We start from the raw sequence: 19,418 nt of genomic DNA on the forward strand, positions 1-19,418 counted from the left end.
CGCTGGACAATCGGGAGTCCTAGGCTCTGCGGATCTCCGCCAAGACCAGTACTTTAGGCCCCTTCCCACTAGATGGCGGCCCCTAAACCCACACAGACATTCTGAAACTTCCACTGTCCCTGTCTTCCAGGGTTCGGCTGAAGCCGAGGAACTGCAGGATGCGAACCCTTCTCCCGTCCAAGGGCCATCGGCTCCACCTCGCCTCATCCGGGGGGTCGTGGGAAACCCCTAGCGAGGAGGACGGATGGGGAGCAAGCGGGGGGTGGGCGGGGAGACGAGGCTCCCCGGGATCCCGGCGCCGAGGGAGGAGCCGGGGCGCAGCAGACCCTCCGGGGGAGCCGAGGCGGGGCGCTCCCGCGCGGCCTGTGCCCACGGCGGAAGGGAAGGCCGGGACCGCCGGGCGCCGGCGCCCGCGGGGACCCCGAGGGCGCGGGCGGCGGCAGGTGCACGGCGGGGACTACAAGTCCCAGCATGCCCAGCTGCTCTGACCCGGCCCCCGCTGCCGCTTAAAGGCTCCCGGAGCCGCAGCCGTCGGGTCGCCGCGGCTTTCGCTTTGCCGCCGCGGCTGGGCGGGCGGACTCGGCGGCCGGGCGGTCCTCGCGTCCCAGCTCCCGCAGCGCCGAGGGGCGCTCTTCGTCCAGCCCTCGCGGCTGGAGGATTCCCTTTCGAGGCGCCCGCGCCCCCGGGCTCCGCCGCCTCGGCCACCGGGCGGCCCCGATGCCGAGGCATGGATAGAGCGGCGCTGCGCGCGGCGGCGATGGGGGAGAAGAAGGAGGGCGGCGGCGGCGGGGGGGACGCGGCGGGCGCGGATGGGGGCGCCGGGGCCGCGGCCAGCCGAGCGCTGCAGCAGTGCGGGCAGCTCCAGAAGCTCATCGACATCTCCATCGGCAGCCTGCGCGGGCTGCGCACCAAGTGCGCCGTGTCCAACGACCTCACCCAGCAGGAGATCCGGACCCTGGAGGTAAGCGGCCACGACGCCGGAGAATCGGGGGGCCCGCGCCGGGTTTGAGAAGGCAGGGGTCTGCGCCTCGGGAAGCACCCCAACACCTCCTTCGCGGCTCCAGTTCACTCCTTCCCCAGTTGCATCCTTGAGCCCGGTCATCTCTTGCGGCTTCCTCTCCCTCTTCCACTCCCTGGCGCGGCGGCCCGAGGACCCTCACCTTGGGCGGGATTTGGGGGGAGGGGCGTGGTGCGACCTGCGAGGGAGGGCGGAGGAGCCCGCGGGCGGGGTGGGCTGCGCGCGGACATCCCCTCCGCCGCCCTCCGCCCCCCGCCCCCACCGCGTTTCCAGCTCGCCGGGCCGCGGGACTCATTCTCCCACTGAGTCACATGGTGGACTTTTCTCTGGGTGACGGAGCCCAGCCGCTGTGGGCTGGGGCGACGGGGCGGGAGGAGATCCCCGTGAAGTGTGAGCGCAGGCCCTTCGTTGTCTGCCTTCCCCGCAAGCCCCAGACGCTGTCTTTTCTCTTCCTTTCCTCTCCTCCAGGTTCTTGTCTGCCGCTTATCAAAGTGTTTGCTGAAACTGCATTTTTGTCTTGAGTGCGTCTCTTGCGCACTGCCACCGCGTTTCACTGCTCAAAATGTGATAACCTACCGGCACCGCACCCCCGCCCTTCCCCCTATTGAACTTTGGTTTAGGAATGATTATGCTGAGGACCAAAGCCTTCAATGGGAAGATGACACTATTTAAGGGGTTCTAGTGGAGACAGCCTCCAGTGTAAAGAAGAAATAAGACATGCGGTCCCTACTCTCTCAACTGATGGCTGGGAAGTCCAATATTAAAAGGGTTATTGCGTTCTTAGAAGGGGGTCGGGGGCGGTCTCTCCCTCTCCTGTCACACACAATAGAGGGAAACTAGTGCGTTTCCAACTTGCTTTTGTCCAGAGGCTGGGAAAGCTGTGAAATTCCAGGCACCACTTGGTATTAATAGCTACCCTGTTTGGAAGAATGGGCCTCTTTCCACCTTGTTTGATCACATCTGGCCTTCTGCAGATCTGGAGATGTTTTGTTTTATTAGAACCTTAACTCTTCATCCCAGACCCTCCACACCCTCTTATTGCTGATTGCCGGTGCCAGCCACCTTAGGGCCAATGGGTGATTTGTGGCCGTGATGACCAGACCCCATCCTCTGTGTGCACCAGAAGCCTGAAGCCCTATTTGATCTAAAATGCTCAGGGTAGACTTCTTTCCTTCAGTTTTATTTTCTTAAAAGCGACAAAACCAGGGACATTGGAAGGATCTAATCAGTGCTGGCTATTATTTTTGTTTCAGTTACTATAGCAGTGCTGACCAGGGCTTGGCTTAAAAAACAAACCGACCAGCACCCCCGCCCCCCACAACTGTCCCTCCTGCATGCATGCTGCTGTTTTCCAAGTGGCGAAGAGAAACTGGTTTCTTGAACACAGCCGGGTGTGTTTGCCCAGCAAAGTTCAGTTTTTAAACCGACACAATAGGGGGCCTGTGTGGCTCTGTTCTGGGAGGAGGGGTCCTTGTCCAGCAGCTTGTGTCTGGTTGGACTGCTGTATTGTTGGGATAAGAGGTTGTCTTCTCTTGGATTGTGCCCCCTTACCCCCGCCCCCTCACCCCCGCAGGTTGCTCTGAAATGCTCCTAGTTTGAAGAGGGGACCCAGGAGAATGATAGGTGATTTCTCTGGAAATGGCACCTTGCTCCATGGTACCCTGCGTCCCAAAGTTGCTCATTTTGACCAAGGAATGGCATCAGGACACCCTAGAACATCCTATATTTAGGTCTCTGCACTGGTTTATTTGGCGACCTGCCTCCTGAGCGTTTATTGGATGATCAGCTCTGGCAGCCAAAAACCTATCCCAAGGCCCAAAGGGGATTGGTAGCAGGAATTAGAACAAATACCCAGCTCCCCATCTTCTCTGCTGTGCTGTGGATTCGGGTCCAGCTCCTCCCTGAAAAGGCGAAACCTGGGCTCTTTGGGGGATGGGACTTTCGACCCCAGGATCTAGCTCCCTAGGCCTTGCCTCCTTACCTGAACAGGGGAGTGGAGAGGTTTCTGTGGGCTCTTGCAGTTCTCAATGCTGTGGTCTATGAAGGGGCCTCAGTTGGGTGGAATCAAACATTTGTTATATACACCCCTGTGTAAGAATACCCCTGAGTAAGAATGGTTCTGAAATCGAGATTTACCAAACTGATAAAATAGGGGGAAAGTTTGTTACTCAAAGAATCCTGACCTTTGAGGGCAGTGTGGTAGGTGGAAAGCCTGGGGCTTGGAAATCAGGTCCAGGTTCTGTCTATCTGACCTTGGGTAGTAAGTCCCATGACTTCTGAATCTCAGGCTTCCCCATCTGTAAAATGGGCCAAGACTGCTTAAACCTGCAACCTCACATGTGTCTGTAAGTCCTTATGCTTTCTACCAAGAGATTCTGCCCATGAATTTTCCTAGTGAGGATCCAGTGCATTCGTGCCATGGGCCACACTTGGGAGGAAGGCCCTTGGACAGCTGGCTCTTGTTCCCTAGAGGTGGGTGACATAGGCCAAGAGACAGCTCCGAAGCCCGTGGTGAGGTCATGCGGGGCAGTGGTGATGTCCATTCTGGCTTTCTTTCCTGTTCTGCAGGCTCCTCTCACATACCAGGCCAGGGCCCCCAGAGACTGGACTTGCAACATTGGATTCCTGGCTTTTGAAAAAGAGGGCTTGGCTTACGTAAGCATGCCAGACTTCTCCCAGAATCCAAGGAACCCCAGCCCACCCTGGCCCTTATTAAATAAGCACTCAGTGAGAAGCCCCGGCAAGTCCTGACCCGGCGCCCAACTGCTGGTGCCTTATTGTAGGTCGGATGACGTGTAAGTTTCAGCCTGCCTGGCTGCCTTTCCTTCCTCCATGCAGTGGTCCACTTTGGACCCAAACGAGTGGAAGGAGCCAAGGTTTAATGTCTGCTTCCTACCTGTCAGTCAGTGTGCTGGACCCTTCTCAATTTCCGAAGATTTCCTGGAAATCCATCAGACGTCATCACTCACGTGTTTTTTTTTTGTCTTTTTTCTCTCGACATGAAATGAGGACGGAGATAAAATCTGAACCTAGAGTCTGAATTGGTAAACAGAAAAGTAGGGAGGTGACTTTGAAGATCCCAGCAGAACATGGCGCCCTGTCTCCACCAGGCCCTCCTCAGGGGCTGAGAACTGAGAGAGATAGAACGTTCTCGTTCCCCAGACGAGCTCGCAAAGGGACACCTGGCTGGCCTCGCAGCCCACGCCAGTTCATTCCCTCCTTTGTGCATCTTCTCTGGGCCAGGTCTGGGCCGGGCCGTGGGGAGAGTGGGGGCGTCTTGTGAAGATTCTCGTTTTATGGACTTTGTAACTTTGCCTTTTCCTGCCAGCCTCCTGGTTCTTTTCAGAGGCAGGCCTTACCACACCGAGGAGTCTTCCCATCTGCTGCTCTTTAAAAAAAAAAAAAAATTATTTTAGTTTTGGTGGCGCTGGGTCCTCATTGCTGCACGCGGGCTTTCTTAGTTGCGATGAGCAGAGACTACTCCTGGTTGTGGTGCGTGGGCTTCTTGGTGCGGTGGCTCTGGGCTCCAGGGCGTGCGGGCTCGGTAGCTGTGCTGCCCGGGGTTAGTTGCTCCAGCACGTGGGATCTTTCCGGACCAGGGAAGGAACTTGTGTCCCCTGTCCTGGCAAGTGGATTCTTAACCACAGGACCACTAGACAAGTCCCAGCTGGTGGTCTAATGGAGAAAAGTCCCTCGTAAGCAAGCTGACCTGGAGAAAGGGGTCCCCGCTGGGCCTTGACCTTCACTCAGCTCTGCCGTGGCAAAGGTCAGAGGTCAAAACCCTGTGTGGAGGGCCTGAGCTCTCCCCTGTGGCCCCCCTTCCCAGCCCCCTGGGGCATCTGGATGGTGGAGCTGCCAGGAAAGGAGAAGGTGCCATGGGTCCTCACAGACCTGGTCCTTGGGGTGTGTATGGATGTGCATTCGCTCAACAAACCTGTGGTAATTACTGGTTTGCCTGCTGAGCTGCTCACTGCCACCACCCTGGCAAGGATTCTAAAGTAGGTAGGCTGTGTTCCTGGTGTTTGGGGACACTCTCAGACTAATGCGGAAGCCAGGCAGGTGAGCAGGACTGACTCCATTACTGCAGCCTGCTGGAATCGCTTCGGAATTGGGAATATGATCGGACGGTTGGCCAGTCCAACGCCTGCTTTTCTGGGAAACATTCCTAGAGTTTTGGTGGTGACTTGTCCACGTCGTGCATCCCTGGCGCAGCTTGCGTCTCCCTGCCCAGCCCCTGCCTCGGGGGGTGGCATTCTCTGCTTGTGCCCTTGTTGTGTTGTGTGCTCAGCCATGCCGACTCTGCGACCCCACCGACCCCACCGATTGTGGCCCGCTAGGCTCCTCTAGCCATGGGATTTCCCAGGCAAGAGTACTGGAGTGAGTTGCCATTTCCTCTTCCAGGGGATCTTCCCGACCCAGGGATCGAACCCATGTCTTCTGCATTGGCAGACGGATTCTTTACCACTAAGCCAACTGGGAAGCCCCTACCTGGTAGTGTTAACTGGCTGGAGGCTCTAACTCCAGCTGTCCCTGGAAGGAGCCAGAACTGGGGCACGCTTTGCTTTCACCTTGGCAATTTGTTTTCCTGGTGAAACTTGCCACCAGCGATCCTCCGAGGTGGTCTGGAGAAGGACCTGCGGTTTCCATGACTGGGGAGGCCTGCGGGGTGCAGGAGGGAGGCCCTACAGATCTGCAGCCCAGGTTAGCCCGGGGTGGCAGGAGGCCTCTGGTTTGCTGCCTGGGGACAGTGATGGGAGTGCCTCCCTCACCGCCAGGTTAGCTCAAAATCTGGGAACGCTGCATCCCCCACCACTGTTCTGGGCCTGCTGGGCCACTGTGGTCTCGAGAGGGACTGCACCCGCTGTGGTGCTTGGTGGCCGCATCTGCGGTGGTGGGAAGTAGCATGGCCAGTGCCTGTGGCCATGTCTTTCCCAGCTGTGCATGTGAAAAAGGACTTGCTTTCAGAATAGGCTGGCGGGAAACTTCTACACTCAGTTCAAAGGGAAAGCTGCGCTCAGGTGCCTTCTGGGTCATGGGAAGGGCCCTAGAGCCTAGTGAGGGGCAGGGTTTCCTCGCAGTGGAGCGAGACACCCTCTCGGCCACCAGCCCTGTGCTGGGCTCTCGGCATGTGTTCCCCATTTAAGGCTCACGGGGAGCCTGCAAGGTTTTCTGTCCATTCTGCAGATAAGGACATTGCGGCTCAGAGGGACTGAGAGACGGAGTTAGTAGGCGGTGGAACTTGGGCTGCCTAGTCTTCAGCACTCGCGTTCTGAACTTTGCGACTGTTTCTAGAAACCATAGTGGGGGGGGGCGGGGCGGGGTTTCTGGTCAGAGTTGTGACTGCCGAGCCCGAGGAAGTGGCCGGTAACGCAGAGGTCCGGCCCAGGGGCACTTGGCAGCTCAGTTCCAGACGACCGGGCCTTCTGGTGGCTGCGCCAGGCTGTGCACCCTCTGAGCTTGAGCTTCCCTAAAGCGCGGCCCGGCACATCCTCAAAGACAGGTCCCCACCGCGCTGTGATGCAATCGCTCTGTGCTGGTCTCATTCTGAGAAATGAGAAGCTGCCTCGAGATCATCTTACTGGTCATTGTTTTAATGGATACCTGCTTTATCCTCACCACATAATTCCTCTGGTAAGTGCGGCATTCTTTAACTTTCCAGTTGTATTAAAGTATTTTAAAACACACCTAGTGATATATGCTCACTATTGAAAAGAAAATACAGATGAAAAAAAAAAGAATAAAAACCACCCATAATACCACCTCTCAGAGTTAATTCCTTTTTAATTTATTCATCTGTTTTTGGCTGCTCTGCGTCCTCGTTTCTGTACCCAGGCTTTCTCTAGTTGCGGCGAGCGGGCTTCTCATTGCTGGGGTGTCTCCTCTTGTGGAGCCCAAGCTCTGGAGCATATGGGCTTCAGGAGATGTGGTACACGGGCTTAGTTGCCCCGTGGTCCCTGAGCAGGGATCACACCTATGTCCTCTGCATTGGTAGGCAGATTCTTAACCACTGGACCACCAGGGAAGTCCCCCAGAGTTAATTTTTATTAACATTTGGCAGTTTATTCTTCCAGTGTTTTAATCCTCTGGATCTGTATACAAATATACAGAGATGTATTCATGGAGCTCACCATGCTCATTGTCTTGTAAATGTCTTCTGTCTGTTCCAGTCCACACAGATATGCACCATCATTAATCGTGACTGTCTCCTGTGATCATATCAGTTCACTGAACCCGTCCCCACTTGTCGCCATTCGACTGTTTCCATGTCTTGCTGTTATAAACCTTGCTGCAGTGAGTGCATGAGTGCATTCCTAGAAGTAGAATTTGCTGGGTCAAAGTATATGAACACATTTAACAGCAGCCTCATTCTTTGAAATCTTTAGGGTCTGATGTGTTTCTCCTACTCTGCTCCCCAGCAGGAGTGCTAAGATTTACAAAATGGCAGCCTTCATCCATTTACTTCTTTGCCACTGGATTTGTATCCACCCTGAGGGCAAGGAGTGTGAACTGGAGACCGGACATGGCCCCTATGGCTGAGGTTCTGGGTGCTGGGTCAAGGATTGTGGGTTCTCATTTTGTGGTTTCCCATAGCAAGGGCTGCCCTGGGCTGACCATTTAGAAAAGGGATCTTTCGTTGCTCCCAGGCAGCAGAGCAGGAGCTGGATGTTGGGGCCCCATGGAGAGGTTTTCATCATTTGAGGCTCATGAAAGGCACCTTACGGAACTGTAAGCTCGGTTTCATCACCAGCCACAAATATTGATCAGTGCTATTTGGGTGCCTTGGTTGTGGGGTTGATTTAATAGAGTTGTGGACTCCTAAGGACCTTGAAATTCCCATGGTCCAGCCCTCTCATCTGCGGGTGAGGAAACTGAATGCCCAAAGGGAAAGTGACTTGCTAGGAACACATGTTAGGTTATTAACCTGAACACAGAGAGGAGAGATGGGTGGTTATGTAGGAGCACTGAGTGGGGAGTCAGACCTGAGAGCTTATGCCCTGAAGTGAGATGTTCTGCCACCTTGACTGACCGCAAAGAGCCCTCTGCCAGCCCACCCTCCTATGTTGGGGGTGGGGGGATGGGAAGGGATCCTTAACCTCAAGGAATTTCCTGCGAGAGGAAGTCAACGGGTTTGCTTTCCAAGCCCCATCTCAGTATCTTACGCATCCTGGGGACTGGAGAGGTTCTTGGGGACCTGTCTGGGGTGTCCAGTAGGTGGGACCTTTTCTGAAAGCCAGCTTGCCCAATGGGCTGACTCAGCCCTGATGGCCTGTCTTGAGTCTTTGAACCTAACCTGACTGTACTTTCAAGGGCTTCTCATCCTTCAACTGAAAGATCCTCTAGGACTTGGGTGGGTGAACCTCTTCTCCTCTAAGGGTTGTGTTTATGTACTAAATTTGTGATGATTTTGCATTCTGTACCATGATACATTGTACAGGGTTTACTGTTTCGCTTCTAGAAGATACAGCCTTTGAATCCAGTGTCTTTGTGTCTGTTTGACTTTCTGCCCTGTTCCAGAAGCATACCTTGGGGATGTATGTTGGGATCAAAAATGCTTTGTCATTCATTCCCAGGCACAATTGTTTCCCACCTGCACTGAAAAAGTCTTGATTCAAATTGCCGCCACATGCAAAACCTGCCTATTTATATACATCTGTATTTCTCTGTCGTTCTAGCCTTGGCGGGCGATAGTGTGTTTTAACAGGGAGGATTGCCTTTGACAATAATGGAGCTGAAGTCATCCTGTTTGCTTGCCGTTTTTCTCCCCTCTTTCATTTTTCCACCTTCAGAATAATTGCAAGAATGAATTAAGAATTGTGTTTAAAATTTAAATCACAGCCAGGGGAGAAAGCATAATGCATTATGTAGGAGAGACCAGCCATGGTTAGGAAAAAGAACTTTTCGTATAGCATAAACTGCAGACTTCAATCTGTAATATATTGATCGTGAGGGTTTTGCTTTCTGCAAAGCTGATGAGATAAGCTGCTTATAGAGTGGTGGGGCTTTTCTTTGGCAAGGCACCTGGAGGTATTGAGTCCCAGTTTAGCCCGTTCATTTGGATTGGGTTTGGATATGGATTAGTGGAAGCAGCTTCACTCATGGAGCACAGAGAGTTTTGCTGGTCAGAAATAAGTGACCCGAGAGTTCCCTGGCAGTCCAGTGATTAGGACTCAGAGCTTTCACTACTGTGGACCCAGGAACTAAGATCCTACAAGCCCGTAGCACTGCAAAAAAAAAAAAAAATAAATAAAAAAGCAAACCAAAATGTATAAAAAGTGACTTGTGTGTTCTCACGCATGGGGCGCATATGGGGCACTATCCCCTCCTCCCAGTTTGGGACCCCTGAAGGGGCTTCATGAAGCCTTTCCTATACTGTATTCTGTGTGATGCTCTTGTGAAAGCAAGCTTTAAGTAGCTGAGAATGGATCCCATCAGCCACCTCCTTAACGTAGATGGGGAAGCGGGAGCGGGGAAGGAGACAAGAAATGGTAGGTGTAGCTTCACCTACCATTGGTTTTATGACACTGGGCTCCCATTTGAGGTTCCAGCTAAAATGGGGGGGTTGAGGAGAGGCTGGTGACCCCGTCCACTTACCTACCTGTGCAAAGTTGCCTTTTGTCGTGGGAAGGTACTTTCTGAAGGGAGACAGGTTGTCTTCTCGGCACACCACACCACTGCATAGAGACAGATTTCACTTAATCCTCCCAACAAGATGAGGAAGCTGTACCTAGAGAGGTCTGTAGGTCTGGAGTCGTCGAGTCCTGCCTCCTCCTGGCCCCCCTGGCCAGTTAGCCTGGTGCCCAGGACACGCTCATTTGGGGTCTGCCAGGAACCTCCTGACCCCCCCATGGTGGGCAGAAAACAGTCCAGGAGAAATGCAGTTGTCTGTGAATGTGTTTGAGCCTGGGGCTGCAGAGGGTAAGGGAAGGGCTGGGCTGCAGACTGAGGAATGCTTTTTAAAACAAAAAAGGAAATGCTAGCTCAGAATGGAAAGGAAAGGAAGCAGCTTCCTGTTTCTGGTGCCGGCTCTGTGAAAGGAGGAGCTCTCTAACCCCTTGGCCAGCGGAGGCCCTGGGCCGGCTGGGGCCACTCTGGGTGCTAGAGACAGACACACGGCTCCCATACTGCGGCTTGAGGGCCCAGAGGGCTGGGTCCGCCCCTTTTCATTTTCTCCAGGTAACTGATCAAATGGATATGTGGTTTTCAAAATGAATATCTATACGTGTTACAAAAGGGATGTGTCGCAATAGCTGACATTTACTGAGCGCTTACTCCAGGCCTGGCCCCCGTCTTAGGAGTTTCACGTGGCCTGTACTCCTCCCAGTGACCTTGTGAGGAAGAGTCTACTACCATTCCCATTTTACAGATGAAGAAACTGAGGTACGGAGTCGTTAAGTGACTTGCCCGGAGTCATAGATCCAAGGAGAGACTAAGCTGTGACTTGAACCCGGATCATCTTAATTACCTGCTGGTGCTACCTGACTTGTATTTGCAAACTCCACATCCACCTAGAATATCTGTTAACAGAGAATCATTTTTTTAACGACCTGTGTCTTTTGTTTGGCTCCAGAGGGCTGCCCCCAAACCTGGGTCAGGCTCTTGGTGATTCTTTAGGTGAAATGCCTGCATTTGATAGATATAAAATTATATATATATATATAATATATATATAATTTTTTACCTTCTTGGCCATGTGGCACATAGGATCTTAGTTCCCCAAAGGTGGATGGAACCGGTGCCTTCTGCAGTAGAAGCAGAGTCTTATCTACTGGACTGTCAGGGAAGTTCCATGTTTATACATATATATATTTTAAGTTTGATTATGGGAATGTTCACACATGTACGAAAGTCTGGAGAATAGTACAATGAACCCCCGTGCAGGAATCCCCCCACTACAGCAATAACTGGCTTCATCCAGTCTTGGATCGTCTATGGTGTTTACACTTGAATAAGCCTGTTGAAAATGGTGGTGACCGGCCAGTTAGTGTCAAGGAAGCAGAGGTCTTCTGGTCTAGCCTTCTGCTTCCAGGCAGTGCTATGTGGACCCCAGCAGGCTGGGCGGAATCTCTGTACCTTTCCCGAGAAAATAACCATTTAAAAATTTCCCCTGAAGCTTAGTGTGGCTCCTGGCGGCCCTCACATGACAGGCAGGTCATTTCGTTCTGTAAACTGAAGCTCCCAATGCACTGAAAGCTATTCTTACATGGCAGAGTCAGGGAATGGCCATGGCCTTGTGGGAATACTTCCACAGCCCCACCCAAGACTGACCCTGCAGAGTCACACTGCGACAGTCCCAACTTCCAGCCACTCTTCTCTGTATCCTAGTATCTCCTCTTCCACTTTTCCTCATTGCTTTATCCGCGCATCATGAGATGAGTGTATTTCAGCCAACATGTACTGAGCGCCACTGTGTGCACCCTGGGAGGAGTGTCAGCGAGCACACACAGCCCGCGTCTCCAAGGAGATCCTGGCAAATCCTCATCTCTACGGTTCTGGCCTAAAAATGAGATCCAGGACCCACTGAGGGGCTTCCTTAACCTTTGTGTTTCTTCCTGTGGTTCTACACGGTCCTCCTGAAGCCCGGTCTTGCCGGCCACTCTTACATTTCTGTTCTCTGCGGTCTCTTGCCCCCAGAAGAGGTGGTTTTCTCTGTTGCTTTCTGTTTGTTTCATTTTGTTTTGTTTGGGCTGTATTTTCACAAGTGTTTCTCAGCCTGTCGCTTTTGGCCAGCTGCTTCAGATCTCTGAGTTTGGCCTCCCAAAGGCAGTCATGATGTTATGGTGGGAAGGGATGGTCTTGGGCACACAGTAGGACATTGATGGCTGCCTCAGGACTTCAGGGTATGCCTGGGCTCTGGGGGAGAAGGCCCCAGTAGCCTCCTGACTGGTAATTCCTTGCTAGCTCTGTGACCTGCGCGGCCAGTTCCCTGGTGTTCCAGTGGCTAAGACTTCACACTTTCAATACAGGGGGCCCAGGGTCTATCCCTGGTCAGGGAACTAGATCCCACACACCACAATTAAGAATTTGCATGCTGCAATGAAAAGATCCTGCAAGCTGCAGCTAAGATTGTAGATGCTATGTGTGGCAACTAAGACCCAGTGCAGCCAAATAAATAAATACAAATATTTTAAACATAAATAAAAAATTAAAAGGAGATAAGAATAGCTTTATTTTAGACTCTCGAGAGAAGTCTTTGAGATACAGAAGGTGAGCTAGACAATACTTAGAAGGGATTCAGTATTTTTATTTCACCTCCTCTCACTTAGCATTATTCTAAAACACTTGTCCACATGTCTCTGTTATCTTCCTTTCCGTCATTTTAATCAGTGCATGCTATTTCACCCAGTGGGTATGCTGTAATTTACCAAAACATTTCCCCTGTTATGGGACATTTCGGTTGTTTCCAGATTCCTGCTCTTATAAACACCGTGGCTGGAATCATCTTTGTACAAGCACCTCTTTATTTTTGTTCCTATTCGGAATTCATTTCCTTGGGATAATTCCCAGGAATGGAATTATTGGGTCAAAGAGCATGGATATTTTTTGTAATGGGAGTTGCAAAACTGTCCTCCAATTTCTGCTTTTTGTATGATAGCTGTCTTAAAATTTGTATTCTTAGTTGAAAAGCTCATTTTTTTCCTTTGCAATCCTCTTTGATCTCTATGCCTTTCTTCTCCTACCTACCTGACCTTTTTGGGGGGTCTTGTTAAATCATTTCCCATTTTCCTCTTTTAAAAAGCATCTTTATTGAGTTGTAATTGCCAAATAAAATTGTAAGACATTTAAAGTGTGCCAGTCATTTCCCTGTCTTGAATTTGCTATTCATTTCTATCTACTGTCTTCTGCCCATTCATTCACTGACTGTTTATTGAGCATGTACTCTGTTTGGTTTTAGGTACTGGGAAAAGAGCAGTGAAGAAGATAGAGTGGTTCCTTTAAGGGAAAGAGAAAAATAAAAAGTCAATATAGAGAGACAGGTGGACTGAGGAAAAGAACACTGCAAATGGGTGAGAGTGATGGGATGGGGAGACGGCTGCTTTATTATTATTAGTTTATTTTTTATCTTTTGGTGGCACCTTGAAGCTTGTGGGATCTTATTTCCCCGACCAGGAATTGGACCCAGCCCCCCTGCATTGGAAGTGCAGAGTCTTAACCACTGGACTGCCAGGGAAGTTCCTAAAAGGCTGCTGCTTTGGATGGGGTCATCAGGAAAGCTTCCTTCCCAGAGAAGGTTTGAGCTGAGTGTTAAAAGATGAGAGGGCAGTGGGCTTGTGAAAACTTGGGTGAAGAGTGTTCCAGGCAGAGGGACTAGCATGTGCAAGAGCCCTGAGGCAGAAGTGAACTTGTTGTGTTCAAGGACCAGAAAGGAGGCCAGCCTGCCTGGACACAGTGGGAAGTGGTGGTCCATGAGGGCTGTGGTCTGCCATGACCTCAGGGAGGTCTCTTGGGCCTTGTCCTCAAGTTGGACCGTGGTCAAGAATTAAGGCACTAGTTCATCCAGTAGTAGTGCCTGCTCCAATTATGTGCTAGGCATTGTTGTAGGATGTAAGAGTGGATGAGAGAGTCAGCTTGGCAGGAGAGCTTGTAGATGAGTAACCAATAGAAGGTGCCAGTGAGGTGTGAATGGAGGCCCATTGTGCTGCCCGGCTGACTCATCTCTGCATCCTGAGATGTGCGGGGACTCGGGAAATGTTTCTTGATTTGAACCAAGTCAGGCCCTGGGCTGCAAGCCTTCACCGTGGCAACTGAAACTCAATTGTCTGCTGTCAGGCCTGGCAGTCTCAGCCTGCCAGGGAAGGGGCCCCGAGGACTGAGGCTGCCAGCTCAGAAGTGGGGCTGCCCGTATCAGGTATGAGTAGCTAGGCAGCACTTATGGGAAACAAGCCTGAGAAATAGTCGTGGGAAAGCCCCTGTTTACCATGCTGCTTTGCCCTGCCCCAGTCTTCCCTGATTTGTGACTCGCATTGGAAATGAAGGCTTGCGGGCTCTGTGCTTGTCGTTGTTTTCTTCTCTTATACTGTGTGCTGTGCTTATTCGCTCAGTCGTGTCTGGCTCTTTGCGACCCATGGACTGTAGTTCACCAGGCTCCTCTGTCCGTGGAGATTCTTCAGGCAAGAATACTGGAGTGGGTAGCCTATCCCTTCTCCAGGGGATCTTCCTGACCTGGGAATTGAACCGGGGTCTTCTGCACTGCAGGCGGATTCTTTACCAGCTGAGCCGCCAGGGAAGCCCTTTCTTCTCTTAGGGCAGGGCAAAGAGAAGGGGATCCCAAACTTTGGGGCAGCATACACTGTATACACCTAGTGAGCTGTGACTGTGGCAGTTCCAGGAAATGGACCTGGTGGAAGATGTTAGCTGCCATTTTGTTTGGAGGCAACTCATGAGCCAACTTTGTGGCTGGGGAAGTAAGGCTCAAGGTCACAGTAATCAGTGGAGCTGGGGTTCAGATCTGGACTTGTCTGATTTCACACCTGTGTGCATTTCATTGCACCCCTCAGAAACCCGCTTGACCCTGGACCTTGTCTGGAACAGAGAGAGGTCAGCTCCGGTAATGCTCAGAATTGAAAGGGTCTGAAAATCTCCTTTTCCATGCCATTTGGATGGGATTACCTCAAAGCTGTAAGCAGGATGAGATGACCACAGCATCAGGGTCCAGATTAGCAGCTTTGCAGAGGTGGGTGCTCCTTGTTGAGGACAAAGATGGAGAAAAAAGCATCCTGGGGGAGGGGGAGGCATGTTCAGAGTGAAGGCTCTTCCCCGATTCCATTTCAGATGAACTTGGCTTTTCTGTCTTTTTTAAAAAATCTTTTGGCCACACTACATGGCATGTGGGATCTTAGTTCCCTGACCTGGGATTGAACTCGTGCCCCCCTGCATTGGCAGTCAGTTCGGAGTCTTTTTTAAGTATATGTGCTTCTGAAGCGAGCACCGGTTCGGAGTCTTAACCACTGGATCACCAGGGGTGTCCTTTGCCCTCTGTTTTGAAGTGCCCTGGTTAGAAAGGATAACATTAGTTGTTAGCACTGGGCAACACTGGTGCCTGGTGAGGATGACATGCAGGCAGGGTTATATTTTAAATGTTGGCGAATCTTAGGAGAAAGAAGGTGACAAGTCCCTGGGGAGATTTCCCCCTGGTGGCCCTGACTCATTGTGGCCGAGGGGACTGAGCAGAGCAAGGAAGAATCCATCAGTGAATGGAAACTTGTCTTTTTATGGGACAGGAAACCTTCTCTGTTGTGGTTGGCCTGGTGGTTTAGGAGGAGAGGTGAGCATTTGAGACAAAGCGCTGGGCCAGTCTTAACAGCTGCATCTTTGACAATTTTGAGAGTTTTAGGAAGTAGTTCTAAAAAAAAAAAAAAAGGAAAATGAAAAGAAACCAAAAGCCAAAGAGGTCGTTACTTGCCATACCTATGTGCAGCAGCCGGGCTGTGAGCTGCCATGTGACTGATGGAAACTGGCTCCTTGGCCCCACTTCGTCTGCACCCTCCCCCACCCTTTGTGGTCCCTAAGCCAGAGGGGGGTTCTGACTATTCTCAGAAAAAGACTTAGGTGGCCTCAAATGACCAGACCTTGTCTCAGGCATCTAACAGCTTAAACTAAACTTCCTCTCTAGCCCTGTTTGGTTTAAGCAGTTTCCTGGTCTGGCAGGATTTGTTTTCTTAGCATCCGTCTTGTCAAAGCCCCAGTTCCACTTGTCACAGCAAACTGGCCCCCTGGCCACCCTGTAGCTGCCAGACAGTGCCTGTCTTCCAAAACTCAGACATGCTGTTCCCCTGGGGAAGTGGAGCCCAAGTGAGTGGCCTCCTGTGGTCCTCTGTCTGGGCTCCTGCCTTCTCTTCCCCATTTCGATCACAGGATGGTGCTTGTTCTTATTCTAGAAAGATCTGCTGGTTCGTGGGCTGCCTCTGTATTTGGAGGAAAGGCCGAGTGAGTGAGCAGCACCCTGAAGTAGGTTCTGTTGTTTGGCATGGATTTACACTCTTCTCCCTTCCTGGGTAAGCTGTGTGTCTTTGGGCAGATTACTTAACCTGTCTGAGCAATAGTTTCCTCATCTGTAAAATGGAGATTATAATAGAATTGTTCATAGTAAGTGAGATGAGTCATATAAAGCACAATGCCTGACACAGAGAAAGACTCTATATATTTTATTATTCTTGGTTTTTCCAACAGGTGTTTAATTAGCACCCACTCTGAGTTGGACACCCACTCTAGGTTGGTCATTCTTCTAAGTGGCGAAGTAAGTGAACAAAATGGACAAAATTGTCAGCTCTGTGGAACTCGGGTTTTGGCTATTAGAAGGAGACATTCACAATAAGTGAATAAGGGAAATATATTGTTTGTTAAATGATGGATGTGCTATGGAAAAAAATGAAAACAGGAAGACGGCCAAGGCGAGGAGTGGACCCTTCAATGAAGGGTCAGGATGGCTTTGCAGAAAAGGTAGTATTTAAGATCTCAGCAGGGTGAGAGGGCCTCTTTGGGGACATATCTGGGGAGGAGCTTCGGAAGCTGAGTCTAACAAGTGCAGAGGTGGAGGGAGTGGGCCCGGCGTGCTGGGGCTGGGTGAGGCTTCGAGGTGCCCTGAGAAATGCCTCAGTGGTGCGGCCCGCAGGTGCCACCTGCCCTCAGGTGACCTTGAACCTGGCATCTTGGAGCAAGGGGAAAAAGGGGATGAGAACAGATATTTGAAAAAAAAAAAAAAGAACAGATATTTGTGAAGAGTACCCAGGGGGCATGTGAGCTTCTCAGCAGGCCCACCCTCTGTCCAGTAGAATCAAGGGAATTTTGAAACTCAACCCTCCTTTCTTTTTAAAAAAATTTTTTATTTTGTTTTGGAGTATAGCTGATTAGCAACACTAGGATAGTTTCAGGTGGACAACGAAGGGACCCAGCCGTGTATATCCACGTATCCATTCTACCCTAGACTTCCCTCCCATCCAGGCCGTACAGAACCCTGAGCAGTGTTCCCTGTGCTGCACAGTAGGTCCTTGTTTTCTTATTGAAAAGTGGAGTTTGGGGGTTGGTTCTCACCTCCTATAAAAAGGCTTGCCATTGACTTTCTGACCATGTAGGTGGGCGGTGGGGTCCTGGCTGGGGCCCCCTGTGGCCCTGCCGCCCACTAAGGACACGTCACTCCGGCGAGCTGCTTTCATTCTTTCCACAGCATTCGCTGGATCCCTGGGGGTAGATCATGCCTGCACCTCCCGGTATGATTCTGCTCATCTGTAACCCCAGGCCAGCAGCTCCTCTTGAAGTCGGTCCATCCTTCCAAGGGAGCTTTCCTAAGGCAGTCATTCAGTAGGAGAGAAAAGCAACATTTATGAGGGTATTTGCATTATCCGTAATACAGAAAACAAACAAACAGACAAACAAGGTAGCTGTCCAGTGGCGAGGAGGTCGTGGTCCACAGCACATCATGGGTTGTTAACACACACAAATGTTAATTATGAAGCCTGGGTAGAAACATAACCGTATTTATGTCACATTAAAGGAAAACATAAAGAGTGCAGAACTGCATCTATGCAGCTTTGTAGTTATGTAAATTGTAAAACTCTGCAGACGGAAAAAACTAGAAGAGAAATGAGTTGTGTGTGTGTGTGGGGAACTGTTTTTGGAAAAATTCGATTGTCTCATTATTATTTTCATTCATTTGTTTATTAGGGTAACGAATATTCGAGTGCCTGCCACACCAGGGCACAGATAGTGGTGGCCCTGACCGGAGAACCCTGCAACCCCAGCCCACTCCCCCAGCCCCAGCCGCACTCAGAGCGCCCAGCACCCCCCTTCTCAGTGCTCCCGGATCAAAGGCTTGCCACACGGGCGGTGATGCAAAACTCACACCTTCTGGAATAAACATCAGATTCTGGGTCCCACAGCTTTTCCCTCAGGGCCTTCGTGGAGTCTGCTGAGAAGCAGAGAAGTTTCCAGAGCCGCCACCCCTCCTGAGGGAAGTGCTGTTTCTAGCAAGCAGTCCCTGTGGGCGCAGCCTGCCTGGCACCCAGAGGGCTCCCCACATCTTGGCCGCCCGACCTGATGGCCCCGAGTTGAGATCCAGTCTTCGAGGGAGCACCCAGTCCTGGCTGCGAGGCCCGCTGGGTGAGGGGCCCTTCCAGAAAGGAGAACCACTGCTGTGGGTGTTTACACTCACTCAGCAAATACTGCCAGTGATGCTGCCCAGGAAGTCGGCGGTGGGCTCAGGGACACCTGAGCGCAGATATTGACAACCGCTTACAGCCTCGCTGGCCACATTCCGTGCAAAGTTCTCTGGCTGTCTGGATGGTGATGTGGTGGTGAGGAGGACATTAGTGACCAGAGCAAACGTTTACTGGGTGCTCGCTGTTCTAGGCTTTTGGTACAGAGAATGCTGTAACCGCCAGTCCTTCTGGCACCCCAGGGGTGGGTGTAGGTCTCGCCTGCATTGCATAGCGGGGAGCTGAGGCCCAGAGAGTTGGGTGGAGGTGGTTTAGCCTCCTGAGGTCACACCCATGGGGACAGAAGTGTTAGTCGCTCAATTGTGTCTTGCTCTTTGAGACCCCATGGACTGTAGCCCGCCAGGCTTTTCTGTCCATGGAATTCTCCAGGCAGGAACACTGGAGCACATTGCTATTCCCTTCTCCAGAGGCTCTTCCTGACCAGGGATCGAACCTGGGTCTTCCCGCATTGCAGGGAGATTCTTTACCATCTGAACCACCAGGGAAGCCTCATGGGGACAGAGGTGAGATTCAAATCGGAGACTGGCTGATTATAGCGCCCACACTTTGGTGTTTTCTTTCTTTTTTTTTTTTTTTACACTTTGGTGTTTTCTGTGGCATCACGCATTCACTGGAGGAGAGGTGCTGAATCAGGCTACACGTTGAAAACTGCAACCAGGACGCCCCTCTACCTTCCCCTCCCCCTCCCTGTTCTTCCCTCCCAGAGTGGAGTGCCCTAGCCTCTCCGCTTGGCAGCCCCTCTGCTTGCCACACCGAATGCTCTGGGACAGCCTCCGGTCCTCCAAGAAGGATGACTGATGCACTTTTGCTTTAAAGGAAGGATTTCCTGTTTCTTTCAGGACAAAGACTGTGTTTGACCCCTTTATCCAGCAGCTTCAGGGCCTAGTACAGTGCTTGGCACGTACTAAGTACTGAGGAATCCATGAGGGTATATTGAGATCGGTATATTGTGATCGGCACTAAATGCACCTCCTGACATTTCTAGAGAAATAATGTGAATCAGTGGGAAGGACCATCCAGCGCAGGGGATGAAATGTGGCCTCCGGAGTCAGACAGCCTGGGTTTGAATCGTTTATAGCTGTGACATGGACTGTTTCTAACCTTGGGTAAGTTTACTTTTCTGGGTGTCAGTTTTCCCATCTGTATAATGGGGACAATCAGAAGACCTTGTAGGGGCTGCTGTGAGGATT

At 51.5% G+C, this 19,418-nt stretch overlaps 1 protein-coding gene across 3 annotated transcripts in view; it reads left to right on the top strand.

Annotated features, from left to right (window-relative positions):
- Window positions 1-712: 712 nt before the first annotated feature.
- KSR1 (kinase suppressor of ras 1) overlaps window positions 713-19,418 on the top strand; it is a 162,348-nt gene continuing 143,642 nt past the window's right edge. For all 3 annotated transcript variants that reach the window (XM_061142874.1, XM_061142873.1, XM_061142875.1), the window contains exon 1: window positions 713-961. In XM_061142874.1, the coding sequence (XP_060998857.1) occupies window positions 728-961 (234 nt within the window). In that variant the 5' untranslated portion in view covers window positions 713-727. The remainder of the gene's footprint in view (window positions 962-19,418) is intronic.

This window comes from Dama dama, chromosome 5, assembly GCF_033118175.1.
Source record: "Dama dama isolate Ldn47 chromosome 5, ASM3311817v1, whole genome shotgun sequence".
Classification (NCBI taxonomy): Eukaryota; Metazoa; Chordata; class Mammalia; order Artiodactyla; family Cervidae; genus Dama; species Dama dama.